The sequence below is a fragment of the Spermophilus citellus genome (genome assembly GCF_964194105.1).
Source record: "Spermophilus citellus genome assembly, chromosome: 17".
Classification (NCBI taxonomy): domain Eukaryota; kingdom Metazoa; phylum Chordata; class Mammalia; order Rodentia; family Sciuridae; genus Spermophilus; species Spermophilus citellus.
In genome coordinates, this window is record NC_138199.1 from 13,942,099 (window position 1) to 13,955,499 (window position 13,401).

Here is a 13,401-nt window from a genome sequence, read left to right on the forward strand (position 1 = left end):
CTCACGCATGGCAGGCAAGTGATCTACCTCTGAGCCACAACCCCAGCCCCTTGTCAGTATATCTCAATGCTTGACACAGTGTTTGGTCCCTTGGCTGTACACAGTAAGTGTTTGTTGAATAAATGAGCATATCACATTCATAGGGGGTTTAATGGGAGTTATCAGTGCCATTGCTTGGGATCTGGGGGCAGCTGTGAGTCCAGATGTCCTGGCTTCTGCTCAGGGCCCTGTCCATGTCCAGTTTCTGTCCTTGTGCCCAAAGGCCATCCAAGCAAAAGGAAGCAGAAGAGTCCTCTCCTAAAGGGAGGTGGCATAGAGGTAGCATTAGAGCATTAGGGTGCCTTGAATCCTGAAACTCCTTATTTTTCAGTTCTCTAACTAGAATTTCCAAAAGTACTTCCTCCCACTGCTCCCTTATCTTTTTTTTTTTTTTTCTTTTTCTTCTCAGTGATGGGGATCAAACCCATGGTCTAGTATACGCTAGGCGAGCTTTATACCACTAAACTGTATCCCCAGCCCTATCCCCTCTTTCCCCCTCCTTTATTTTTATGTCAGAGTAGCAGGCATGATTTTATAAGAAGGGATAGAAAAGGGGAGAAGGAGACACTGTCAAGGGAGAGAGAGTGGGTCCTCTCAGAGAAGAGAAGGACTCCCCTCTTTTTTGTGGTCTTTTCTTCTTCTGTCCCAGAGTTCCCTTGAGGTACTGAGGAACCTGAACTTCTCACTTACCTGGTAAAGCTCCTAGGAAGAGCCTTCCCTGAGGTTGGGTCCAAAGGTTGAGGAGGGGGCCAAGGCTCAAAGGAGGCAGAACAAGGACCTCTGTCTTGTGCCCCTGGCTCAAAACCACTCCCGACATACTCAGCTTCAACTGAAGAGGGATTCCCAAAACCAGGGGCAGAGCCAGCCCTGGCCCTGCCCCAGAAGACAGCACTACTTTCTGCAGTGTGAGAGACAGGGACAGGAGTAAGGGAGGAAAGAATGGGTCATACCTCTTCTTTGTGGCCCCACTCTAGCTGCCTTAATTCAGTCTTTAAACCACACTTCCACCTACCGACTGTTCTCACCACTTACATCCTGCCCCAATTTTCCTGGCTTGACTTTCTATAACCTCCCCCACCCCTTAATATAAGCTAAAACTGTTTTTTTTTTTTAATAATTTTTTTTTAGAGAGAGAGAGAACCTTTTTTAATATTTATTTTTTTTTAGTTCTCGGCGGACACAACATCTTTGTTGGTAATGTGGTGCTGAGGATTGAACCCGGGCCGCACGCATGCCAGGCGAGCACGCTACCGCTTGAGCCACATCCCCAGCCCCTAAGCTAAAACTGTTTGCTTGCTGTAGGCAACTTTAAGATATATCCCTGGCTCCCCACCCCTATCCTTAAACTTGCCTAATATTGAAAATTTGGAGCCCCTCATTGCTCTCAGGATTTACTGAATACAGGCAGCACCCCCCACCCTCCCCCTTTACTTGATCTTGGAGATGAAGACTGAGCCAAGAAGGGGTCTCTGGTTCCCCAAGGGCAAGGAGATGGCCTGAGCCTGCTGCCAGCTTAAATTCCAAGTCCAGAGAGAAGGCCAAGGGCTCTATGTGAGGCTGAGGAATGTCTGCAGGGAGAAAAGATCATCCTGTGACCTCAAGGCTGGGGTTTCACGGAGAGAAGAGCCTAGTGTTAGAGGGAGACAGAGGAAGACAGAGCTGGAGGGAAAAATAGTCTCCAAGAAGTCTACCTTGGAGAATGAATTCTGCATGGGTCCCTGGAGGGAAGAACAGCCCAGGCTGTAACTCCACATCACAACTTCTGAAGGTCGTGGAGGGAAAGGATGAGGACTGGGCTTGTTGGCCTAGCCAGGTATCCCGGCGCAAGCAGCCATCCAGTGCAGGGACAAGCTGGAGTGGGTGCAGAAGAGGAATAATGTTGGGCCATTGAAATCAGGGTATGTGAGCCTCAGTCCCAGCCTCTCCCCACTCAATTTATTTCCCTTTGAAACACAAACATTTGGCTTCCCCCACACAGCTCTTATCCCATCTTCTTTCCCTAAAGTTTGGATTTCTATTTCCACAGCTTAGTCTTGGTTCCTACCCCTGTGATTTAGTTACCGGCAACCGAAGGTTGGAGGTGGGGAAGAGCAGCCCTCCCAGTGCAATCCTCATGATGGACTGAGGTTTGCTGTCCAGGGGCCCAGAGACCTGTCTCAGGCGCAGTATCTCTTCCCCATTCACCCACAGCAGTACTGAGTCCCCTTCGATCTTCACTTTCACCTGCAAAAGGAGGTGAGAAGTAGACACAGAGGCCCCTGTGGTCTGTAACTTCCCCTTTCCTCTGAGACAACCTAGTATGGTTGAAAGAATGTGCACTTGAAGACACAGCTGGCATCCCTAGCTCACTCAGGTCTTCTCACTTATATATTGTCTAAGCTTTGGAATTTCCATTTGCAAAAAACAGAGATAAGAGTAGCTACATCATGGAGGTTTTGTGTAGATTTGATGAGATACCAATGACAAAGGATGCCAATAATTTGGTTCTGTTTTTGTTCTTTATACCAGCCCAAGACACCCCTCCCTGAAGGAAAAGAGTTAGCTTACCTGGTGCCATTTCCCATCATCCAGCCGAGGTCCAGCACCTACTGTAAGCTGGGCCAAGGAATTGAGCAGTTGGATTTCAGGTTTGCCATCCCGAAGCCCCAGCATGAACCAATCATCCTTAGCATTAGTATCCCCATGAAAAATCACTCCCTCTGGATCCCAGGTTCGAAATTCAAAGGAAGAGGAGGTTCTGATAGGATGAAGAAGGAAAGACTGCATATGGGTGTGTCCTTTGAGGTGGAAGAGGTGGAGTTCAGGGAGACAGAAAAAGGGAAACATGGAAAGGTGGAGACAGGGTAGGGTCAGGGGGCTGGATCCAGAGGATAGGTGAACCCCATACTTGTTGATCTTGCTGAGGTCAAAGGTCATTACAGCTACAGGCTCTTGTCCTAGGCCACTGCTGAGGTGCCTAGCAGGAGGGTCCTGGGCCCTCTGTTAGAAAAAGAAGATAAAACAAGTTGGGTGAAGGACACATCAGAGATGGCAAGAAAGACATTGCTACAGGACCAGAAGAGAAAAGAACGGAGCCAAAGTGCAGTTCATTTAAATACACACACAGCTGAGGACCCTGTCCCACTTCTGCACCTGGGTAGGAAGAAGGTGTTCCAGAGTCCATCCCTGGTGAGTGTGAGATGGCAGCAGCAGCGGCAGCAAAAGTAGCAGCAGCAGCAGATGTGAGGTGACCAGTGGGCCTCTGCTCTCCATAGTCAGCAGCAATCCACTCTGTGGCTCAGACAACTCTGAGAAGAATGTGTGGGGGAGGCAGCCTTGCACATGGGTGGTGGAGGATTAAAGGTTAGGGGGGGGGAGAAGGGGGGGCAGGAAACTGGGACACTGACCCTGCGGCCCCTCTGAAGGTAACTGGGGTGAGGGAAAGAGTCCCTCCATTACCATCCCCCACAGCAGAGGACAAGTTTATGAGCTGAGAGAAGACATTCCATGACCCTGACCTAGCATTCTATCTACTTGCAGAGGATACTTGGCAGATCTGAGGTCTGCAAAGGATCCTGCCCTGCTCAATTAGCATCAGGGCTAGAGATGAGACATGGAATCTCAATTATCTGGGTGAATGACCTTAGGAAAGTCACCTCACCTTTGTGCTTCAGTGTCGTTGTCTGTCAAATGAAGGAAATAATCATTTCTTTATGGGATTGCTGTGCATGAGGGTTCACTGAGATAATGCAGGCACAGTGTCTGAACTCCTCCCTAAGTTTTCCCAGGCCTCTTGACACTTGTCTCACAAGGAACTATTGTCTTTGTGTGTGATTTAGTGGATACTAAGAAATAACCTGGCCCCACTCCTAAAGATATCCCTTATCCGTTGATTACAGGGCCCAACAGTCTACCAGAGGAAAATCATCACCCTCTCCCTGACCCATCTTAAAATACAAATGTCCCTGAGAGAAGAAACACTTTGAGCCACGCAACAGCCGTAGAAAATAGGGGTGGGGGCATAGTTCCCTGGTAAAGCACTTGCCTAGAAGCCCTGGGTCTGATCCTCAGCACTGAAACAACAGAAATAAAAACAAAACGGTAGGATACAGCTTTAACAGATGAGGGGCTTGGGGATTTGAAATGGATGGGTGAGTGAGGGAAAGCTGAAGTAGATAATCACTGCACACTTCAATTAAAGGAGCACAGGGTGACTCCTAAGGCGAGGGTATCTCTGATGGACATTTGGACTGGAAGCTTTGATCCCTGACCTGGGCCCAGTCACCAGACCTTGCTTTCGGAGGCGGGGTTAGGGGCGGGGCTTAGCCTATTTTGCAATCTGATTGGCTGGTCGGCTCGGCTCTTCGGGCAAATTTAGTGGTTACCCTGGCGGTGAGGACCAACTCACTTGCTCTCGTGTTCTCTCTGCTCTTCTGGAAGTACTAGAACCCGGGCTGGGAAGCCGGGGCACCTCCGCTACCCCTCTCTCCCGGCTTTTTGTGACCCGAGCTTGTATGCTCTTTGCTCGGCCCTGCCGAACACGAGTGGGGGTCGTTGTCCTTGGTCCAGACGGTGGGGGTCCGGATGGCTTCCGTGCGGATCCGAGAGGCCAAGGAGGGAGACTGTGGAGACATCCTGAGGCTGATTCGGGTGAAGGCTGGGGGGCGGGAAAGCCGGGGGTCAGAGCGGCGAGGCCTGAGCTCGGGAGTGGGAAGTGGGCGTGGGGGAGGGGCAGGCCTTGGGATCTAGCTCTGGGAGCATCTGGGCCCTCCTACTCTAATCTTGCTTCGGTCCCGCACCGCAGGAACTGGCTGAGTACGAGAAACTCTCGGATCAGGTGAAGATCAGTGAAGAAGGTGGGGGCTCAGCAACCGTGCCCTGATGGGGGGCTGCGGAGGAAGTGAGGGATATGTTTCCTGGGCAGCAGCTCCTAATTAGGCATACACACAAGGCCCTCTTTCTCCCTCTTTTCACATTTCCCAATCTCTGCAGCCCTGAGAGCAGATGGCTTTGGAGAGAATCCTCTCTATCACTGTTTGGTAGCAGAGATTCTTCCAGCACCTGGGGAATTACAGGGTAAGAGCACTTATCCAGTCAGCCTCAGTCCTCTCCGCTGTTCTTTCCAGAGGCCTTACCCCTCTTTTCTTTCTCTCTTAGAACCCTGTGTGGTGGGTTACGGGCTCTACTACTTCATCTACAGCACATGGAAGGGACGCAGCATTTATCTGGAAGACATCTATGTGATGCCAGAATATCGGGGTACTGGCCAGGGGCTGAGACCAGGGTGGATACAGAGCAGACCACAGACCCACCACCATCCCCTTCTCCCCTCATCTGAGCCTAATGCTTTTTCTGATCTCCTTTAACTCAAACAATGGTTCTTTTTGTCTTTCTCCTTTTAACAGGTCAGGGGATTGGTTCCAAAATAATCAAGACGGTGGCTAAGGTGAGAAGGGTGAGAGCTACAAGCTAGGTCTGAAAAAGCAAGGATGTATGAGGGTGAATTGAATAAGTGGGTGAGAGTCTTCAACTTTTTGGCCTCAGAACAGTGAGGAATGTCTTCTCCACAGGTGGCCCTGGATCAAGGTTGCTCCCAGTTCCGCCTGGCAGTTCTGGACTGGAACAAGACGGCCATGGATTTGTACAAGGCCCTAGGAGCCCAAGATCTGACTGAAGCAGAGGGCTGGCACTCCTTCTGCTTTAAAGGAGAGGCAATGAGGGAGTTGGCAGGAAGGTGATGCCATCGCTTGGGGATCTCTCTATTGGAGTTTCTGTCTCCATCCACTCAAGCACTTCTCAGAGACCATTTCCACAGGGACCCAGAGGCCTCCCTGAGAAAAGAGGGTTATGGATGCAGATGCCCGGAGTACAGAAAGAGCAGAATTGAGGGAGAGGCCTTGTTGAGGGTGAAAAATAAATGAGAATTACTGTGTCCTGGTGTGGTATTGGGTAGAAGAGTTGATAGGGTGGCAAAATCTTCAGTCACTTCAATAATTTCTTTTCCTCCCTGTGGAGTACTGGCGATTGATCCCATGGGTGCTCTATGACTGAGCTACCATCTCAACCCTTTTTGAGACAGAGTTTCCCTAAGTTGCCAAAGCTGACTTTAAATCTGTGATCCTCCTGCCTCAGCCTCTCTCTCAAGTAGCTAGGATTACAGGTATGCAGCATTGTGCTTGGACAAGATTCTTCTATGTTCCGATTAGGGGATGTTGTTCTGATAGTGGCTGGAATAGCCAGGAAGCAAGAGGTGAAAGAGGGGCCAAGTTGTCTTTGATCTTCCCGGGGCCAGTTTTGGCTCCAGCTTGTGGGAAATAGAGAAAAGAGAGGCTTGGCACATCAAGCTTGTCTGTTTAGAATCCAAAGGCCTCAAATGTCTGGACAGAGCTATGTCAGATCCAAAACTAAGGCAGGCCCACCACTCAACAGAGGCAGCAGACTGCCCCCTGGTGTCAGTATTTCAAGGGGCACTGAGAAGAACCCTTTGCCTCAGATTTAATAAATCAGCTCAGCTTGCTGGGAGCATTGGCATCAATCATACTAGGGATACTGAGGCAGGAAAATAGCTTGAGCCCAGGAGTTTAGGAGCATCCTAACCCTGTTAAAAAGTTACCTAGTGTTTTGTTTTTAGCACTGGGAAATGAACCAAGGCCTTGCATATACCAGGCAAACACTACCACTGAACTACATCCCCAGCTTTTTTTTTTTTTTAAAGACAGAGTCTGAGCCAAGTGGAGTGGCATATGCCTGGAATCCCAGTGGCTCAGGAGGCTGAGGCAGGAGAATCGCAGATTCACAGCCAGCCTCAGCAATTTAGTTGAGGCTTTAATCAACTTAGTGAGACCCTGTTTCAAAACAAAAAATTTTTCAAAATTGCTGGGGATGGGTCTCAGGGATTCAGTGCTTTGGGGTTCAATTCCTGGTACCAAAAAAAAAAAAAAGTCACAGGTTGGCTTGGGGTGTAGCTCAGTGACAGAGTGCTTGCTTGGCATATTCAAGGTCTTGGGTTCAATCATAACACCAAGAAAGAAAAAAAATCACAAAGTCCTTATTTTCAGCATGGTTTGCCTTATAAAAGAGGAAAATTAAGTTAAAAAATTAAACCTTTAAGACCAGGGGAGGGCTGGGGATGTGGCTTAAGCGGTATCGAGCTCGCCTGGCATGCGTGCGGCCCGGGTTTGAGCCTCAGCACCACATACCAACAAAGATGTTGTGTCTGCCGAGAAAAAAAAAAAAAAAAAAAAAACAAAGACCAGGGGAAACAAGGAGGGAAAGAAGTTCATTTCTTATTTTTTTTCTTTCTTTTTTTGTGGGACCAGTGATCAAACCCATAGCCTTGCACATGCTCAGCAGTTGCTTTACCTCTAACTCTCATTCCCCAGTTTCATACTATTTTATTATGCAAGTTATGCAGATTTGTTGTAAAAAAAAAAACCCAAACCAAACGTGTATATATATAAAAATAGAAGCCAAGCATGGTGGTGCACGCCCATAATCCCAGCAGCTCACAAGACCGAGGCAAAAGGATTGGAAGTTTAAAGCCAGCCTCAGCAAAAAGCCAGGTGCTAAACAATTCAGTGAGACCCTGTCATTAAATAAAGTACAAAATAGGGCTGGAGATGTGGCTTGGTCGAATTCCCCTGAGTTCAATCCCTGGTACCCCCACATAAAAAAAAATAGAGGAGGTGAGGGTGTGGTAAAGTGTCCTAGGTTCCATTTCTAGCATCAAAAAATAAGTAAAATAAAAATAGAAGTCATAAACTTACTTACATAATCGAGATTAACCCTTTGGTATTGATTATCCAGCCTTTAGAACACATAGAATACATACATGTATAGTTAAGAGTAGGACTTATGGGATCATACTTTTTTTTGGTGGGTAGGGATTGAACTTAGGGGCACTTAACCACTGAGCCACATCCCCACCCCTATTTTGTGTTTTTATTTATTTATTTATTTATTTAGAGAGGGAGAATTTTAATATTTATTTTTTTAGTGGACACAACATCTTTTGTTTGTATGTGATGCTGAGGATCGAACCCGGCCTCACGCATGCCAGGCGAGTGCGCTACCGATTGAGCCACATCCCCAGCCCCTTTTGTGTTTTTATTTAGAGACAGGGTCTCACTGAATTGCTTAGCGCCTTGCTGTTGCTGAGGCTGGCTTTGAACTTGCAATCCTCCTGCCTCAGCCTCCTGAGTCAATGGGATTACAGGTGTGCACCACTGTGACCGATTGGGACCATACTTTTGTAGCCTGTTTTTTAATTTATATGTCAGAAACATGTTTCCAGACTGTATAGTGTATATCTGTCATCACTTTTGATGGTGGTATATTGTTCCTTTTGTGCATGAGCCATTGGTTAAATTGTCATATCAGTGGGAAGAAAATTCAGACACTGAGGCAGGTAACATAAATGTGTAGGTTGTAGGAATCAGTATCTATGGGAGTTTAGAGAATTGAAAACCCATCTAAAAATTCAAATTATAGGGTCAGGGTGTATGTAGCTCAGTGGGAGAGTGCATGCTTAGTATGTGCAATGCCCTGGATTCAATACTCTACACCAAAAAAGAAAGAAAAAAAAAAAGAAGAAAAAAGAAAATCAAATTATTGAAAATACATAATTCAGCCAAATGGAACACTTGTTTCTGGCTCTGATACTATAGAGGAAATAAACAAACCTAACTCAAGTTTCTCACATACTTTGATTAAACAATCAACATTAGGCTTCTGTGACTTCAAAAGGTATATAGATGTTTCCTCATGAATGGGCAAGAAAGCAACTCTGCAGAAGACGGTTGTCTTCTAATTCAATTTATTTATTTTGGTATTGGGGATTGAACCCAGGGGCACTTCAGCATTGAGCTATTGAGCTGCATCCCTAAATTCCTGAGACTGGCCTGGATCTTGGGATCCTCCTTTTTCAACCTCCCAAATTGCTGGAATTATAGGCCTGTACCACATCGCCCTGCTGATTTAATTGTTTTGCCACTGTCTGCCATGAGTGTCAGATGCCACAGATTGAGGGCTCAGTCCCCAAGAGTGCTCCTCCCTCACTTCAGGTGCCAGCGTCAAGCCCCAAGTTGTTTTTACCAGTGCTTCTGATCCATTGGCTATCAATCAGATTCCTACAAATCTCTCCTCAGGTTCTATTTGCTAGAGGGCTCACAGAATTCAGGAAAACATTCACCAGTTTATTATTAAGGAAATTACCACAAAGGATACATATGGGGACATGCATGAGGTGAGGTATAGGAGCAGGCTCAGAGCTTCCCTGCCTTGTCCAAGTGGGCCACCCTCCAAGACACACCAAGTGTTAAGCTATCTGGAAGCTCTCAAGCCTGTCCTGTGGAGTTTTTCCTGCATGATTGAATAAGCCATTGACCACACTGGAGATCAACTTAACCTTCAGCACCCCCCATACACACACCAGAAGTTGAGGGATGGGGCTTAAAGACCCAATCTTCTAGTCTGATCTTGGTCTTTCTGGTGACCATCCCCCCCTACCTGAAGCTTCCTTGAGAGCTGCCAGTCATTCGTTGACTCATTTGTATAAAGGCATCAATTGGAGATTAGAGGGATTTAAGGAGTTGAATGTCAGGAAACAGAGACATAGACCAAATAAATATTTTACAACTGGCCCTAGATACCAGTTTCCTGCAGGTGGATGATCTTGACCAAGAGATAGTGAAGCTGGTAAAGCCATTTATTAGCGGGAGACAGAAAAATTCAATTTTATGCCCTTGGTTTATCTCAGTCTGGCAAGGATTACTCCCCCACCCCGCGGGAATTAAACCCAGGGGAGCTTTACTACTCAGCTACATCCCCGCCCTATTTATTTATTTATTTATTTATTTATTTATTTATTTATTTATTTATTTATTTATTATATTTTTGGTACAGGGGATTGAACCCAGGTGTGCTTAACCACTGAGCCACATCCCCAGCCCTTTGTTGTTGTTGTTTTTCAAGAGGATCTCACTAAATTGTTGAGCCTGGCTTTGAACTTGCGATCCTCCTGCCTCAGCCTCCGGAGGGGTTGGTATTACCAGCGGCGCCCCGCTCGGCTGCATTTGCTTTTCGGTATGGTTTATGAAATTATTCTTTAACTCTTCATTATATTAAAATCTTCTCAAGCCAAGAGCAATGGCTCTTTCTTCCCCCTGTGGTGCTGGGGAGTGAACCCTAGACCTTGAGCATGCTGAACAAGCACTCTAGCACTGAGATACATCCCCAGGTTAAGAATCCTGACTCTTGCAGAGAGTTATAGATACTTAAGACAGTCAACACATGCGCGCAGCTGGCAAAGCCTAGCGCGTGCGCACCAGGCTCTCGGCCTTTCGGCTCCTCCTTTTTTTTCTTTGGAGCGTGCGCACAAAGAAAGACAAAGGTGGAGAAAGTGACCAAGCAGTCATTCAAGCGCATGCCCATCCCAAACTTGCGCGAGCCCATGGGGCTCACTATGGTGAAGTGGGTGTGGCCAGCCGGGCGGCGGAACTCCAATCCGAAGGAGTGAACTTGGTTCCTCCCTCCCCATGATTGGTTTGCACTTAGTGTTGTGGGGCGGGGAAAGGAAGAGAGGCGGGCGGTGGAGTGATGGGGAGGCGAATAGAGAGAGTGCATCTTGTTCTGCGCAAGCGCAAGGAAGCGACCAGGAGGGGGCGTGAGAGAGTAGAGGGGAATGTGGAAGCCCTGATGCGCTGGCGAACGCGAGTGGGGTCGCCAGCTTTGACGCCTGCGCTGTGGTCCTATAGCCCCGCGCGCGGCGGGCGGGTGCCGGGTGCGCCTGCGCAGTAGGCGGCAGCGGCGGAGGCAGGGGGAGGTGGAGGCCGTGGAGCGGCAGCGGCGGGTCCCGGGACTGAGGCAGCAGCGGGGCCGGCGGCGGGCGGAAGCTGAGGTGACGAAGGCAGCGGCGGCGGCGGCCGTTCCCCTCACGGTGGCGGAGACCAAGGCGGCGGCGGCGGACGGGGAGCGGCCCGGCCCCGGCCCCCTGCTCGTTGGCTGTGGCAGGGCCGCCGTGGGGCCGGCCCGGCTCCCGCCCCCCGCGGCTCCCCCTCCGGCTCCTCCTCCGGGGAGACGCCGGGGGCCCGGCCCGGCCCGCACTCAGAGCGCTGCTTCTGCTGCCGCCGCCGGAGTCGGAGGCGGTGGCGGCGCCATGGGCGGCCTGTCCTCTGGGGGGGATGTGGAGCCGGGACTGCCGGTCGAGGTGCGCGGCTCCAACGGGGCCTTCTACAAGGTGAGGCAGCGCGCCGACCCTGGACACCCTCTTTGGCCCCCTCCCCGCAGCCGGAACTGGGAAGAGTGGGGCGGGATCAAGCTCCTGTAGCTGACCCTTAGAACCTTCGACCCACGCTCCCACCCGCAGCCCTCCTGGGCAGATCGCTGTGAGTTAACCCTCTTCCTCTTATTTTTGACCCCTCTATTACACCTGTTTTTACCTCCAGTTCCGAGAAAATGGACATCAGGTCATTATTGTGCTTGGATCGGCGCTCCTTGCCCCCCATGATAAACCTTTTTACCCAGCTTCTAATTGACTTTCTTGCTTCCTAGTGAAAGACATACCTTAGCCCTTAATCACATCTTCCCTTCAGTCTAAGCACATGGATAATTTTCTTTCTTCTCCCACATGAACCCCTTGGGAAGGTCCTCTGTCCCATATTGGATCCTTTAATCTTCCTCGGGGAGTCTTCTGTCTACTGGCTGTGGATCATTCACCCCACTTTCATCTTATATCCCCGTTCCCAGTCGAAGGAGAAACGGTCAAAATCCATTTATGACATTTGGCATCTTTAGTCCCAGGTTATATCAGTCCAGTTCGCCTCCCAGCCAACCATAAAGTGGATTCTTTTTACAAGTCTGTCATCCGTCACACCTTTATTCCAAGCCCAGCCGATCTGCCATTCTACTCAGGGATGGATCGTATTTGGTATTTCACTTTGACCTCAGTTACATTTGGATCATTCATATAGTTTTTCATCTTGAGAGCATAATAAGCTTCTTATTCATATCTCTTAAAAGGACTCACCAAGATTCCTTAGGTTTCTATCTCAAGGATTTCCACTTCTGGAAGTCCTTTGGTCAATTCTCCCAGTTTCTGATCTGTCAATATTTTCTGGAAGGAGACAGGGACTATCTTTTCAAAAGAACCTTGGTTATTTCAGTTTTTCTCTTGCCCAGGATTTTTTTTTTTTTAAATCCTTTTACTACCATCATTTTCTAGGTCACTTGTAGTCCCCCCCCCCCCAACACACACCCATTTAGATTTAAGTCAGAGAAAGACCCTGGTCTTTTCTTTTTCCTCTCTGTCTGGGAGTGGGACCTAGGGCCTTGTGCATGCTAGTCAAGCACTTTACCATGGAGCTACATCCCAACCCTTTAATTTTTGAGACAGCTTCTCTCCAAGTTGTTCAGGCTGACTGTGAACTTGAGATTCTCCTGCATCAGCCTCTCCAGTAGCTGGGATTATAGGTGTGTGCCACCACTCCTGGTAGAGAGAAAACTTCTTGCCTCTCAGGAATTTTTTCTTTGTGTGACTGATGGAATTCTGAACTTTTTTTGGATTTTATGCCTAGAATTGTCCCAGACTTTCTGATTCCTGTTTCATTTTTTTTCATTTCACCTTGGGAGGCCAGAGAAAAGATACTGCTCATAATGTCAGGTATGAGGAGGAGGGCCCCCTTTCCTTCAGTTCCCTCAGGTCATTTTCTCTCAATAGATCTTTCTACCTTCTCATGCCCTTGGAAGAATTTCTCTGACTCTGTGAAATCATGGAAGGCTTAGCTGAAAAGGGTTTGTATGTGCCCCTCACTGCAGTTGATAAGTTCATTTTTGTCTTTTTTTTTTTTTAAAGCTCACTTTAAATTCCCACCATTTTTATCTTTCCTTGCCAGATTTCTTTTTTTCTTTTTTTGTGGTGCTGGGGATTGAACCCAGGGCCTTGGGTATGGAAGGCAAGCACTCTACTGACTGAGCTATATCCCTAGCCCCCAGATTTCTTTATATGCAAGTCTTTGCCTTTTTATCCTAAAATTCTCTATTCCTGTGTAATCCCCAGGAATCACCTTATTTTGTTTCTAGCTGAAGGACACTCTCAGCTGATCTCTTTTCTCGTTTTCTGCATACTTTTCTAACTCTTGGGACTTTTTCTTCTATCCTGCCTACCTCCATAACATTTCTGTTTTCTTTGGCAAAAAGTCTCTTAATTCCTTCTGGTTCTAATAGAACACATTTATCTCATATCCTGTCCCCCCAACTTGTTTTACCTTTGTTGAAATAACCTTCCTCATAAAATATTAGCCCTTTTTCCCATAGTGTCTTGTCCTTCATTTGATCCTTCTCACCTACAAATTCTCGCTTTCAAGAAGAGCAGTTCTCAAATTGAGT

The 13,401-nt window shown here is 48.0% G+C and overlaps 3 protein-coding genes across 4 annotated transcripts in view; 2 read left to right on the plus strand and 1 right to left on the minus strand.

Moving 5' to 3' along the window:
• Positions 1-12,396, minus strand: SHBG (sex hormone binding globulin). Its single transcript, XM_081271682.1, has 9 exons — positions 11,581-12,396; positions 3,172-3,326; positions 2,927-3,018; positions 2,587-2,776; positions 2,101-2,262; positions 1,731-1,890; positions 1,471-1,607; positions 730-937; positions 1-297 (listed from the first exon to the last, which is right to left on the minus strand). The coding sequence occupies exons 2-9, from the start codon at positions 3,289-3,291 to the stop codon at positions 149-151; spliced, it is 1,218 nt and encodes a 405-aa protein (XP_081127808.1). The 5' UTR covers positions 3,292-3,326; positions 11,581-12,396; the 3' UTR covers positions 1-148.
• On the plus strand, positions 4,446-5,950 carry SAT2 (spermidine/spermine N1-acetyltransferase family member 2). Of its 2 annotated transcripts, none has more exons than XM_081271683.1 (6): positions 4,446-4,668; positions 4,823-4,874; positions 5,011-5,094; positions 5,176-5,277; positions 5,424-5,464; positions 5,589-5,950. In XM_081271683.1, the coding sequence occupies exons 1-6, from the start codon at positions 4,603-4,605 to the stop codon at positions 5,754-5,756; spliced, it is 513 nt and encodes a 170-aa protein (XP_081127809.1). In that variant the 5' UTR covers positions 4,446-4,602; the 3' UTR covers positions 5,757-5,950. The 2 variants fall into 2 exon arrangements, with proteins under 2 accessions (XP_081127809.1, XP_081127810.1); XM_081271684.1 differs by having other exon boundaries at positions 5,424-5,491; positions 5,589-5,726.
• FXR2 (FMR1 autosomal homolog 2) overlaps positions 10,717-13,401 on the plus strand; it is an 18,138-nt gene continuing 15,453 nt past the window's right edge. Inside the window, exon 1 of the mRNA XM_081271681.1 lies at positions 10,717-11,254. Coding sequence (XP_081127807.1) covers positions 11,174-11,254 — 81 coding nt within the window. The 5' untranslated portion in view covers positions 10,717-11,173. The remainder of the gene's footprint in view (positions 11,255-13,401) is intronic.

What these genes read in the sequence shown, in the direction of transcription:
- SHBG (XM_081271682.1), bottom strand. Translation starts at nt 3,291, where the DNA reads ATGGAGAGCAGAGGCCCACTGGTCACCTCACATCTGCTGCTGCTGCTA. An exon ending in ATGATGGGAAATGGCACCAG is followed by an intron (nt 2,263 to 2,586) that starts GTAAGCTAACTC and finishes CTCCTTTTGCAG; the next exon opens with GTGAAAGTGAAGATCGAAGG. An exon ending in TGCAGAATTCATTCTCCAAG is followed by an intron (nt 1,608 to 1,730) that starts GTAGACTTCTTG and finishes TTCTCCCTGCAG; the next exon opens with ACATTCCTCAGCCTCACATA.
- SAT2 (XM_081271683.1), top strand. Translation starts at nt 4,603, where the DNA reads ATGGCTTCCGTGCGGATCCGAGAGGCCAAGGAGGGAGACTGTGGAGAC. An exon ending in GGTGAAGATCAGTGAAGAAG is followed by an intron (nt 4,875 to 5,010) that starts GTGGGGGCTCAG and finishes CAATCTCTGCAG; the next exon opens with CCCTGAGAGCAGATGGCTTT. An exon ending in TGTGATGCCAGAATATCGGG is followed by an intron (nt 5,278 to 5,423) that starts GTACTGGCCAGG and finishes TCCTTTTAACAG; the next exon opens with GTCAGGGGATTGGTTCCAAA.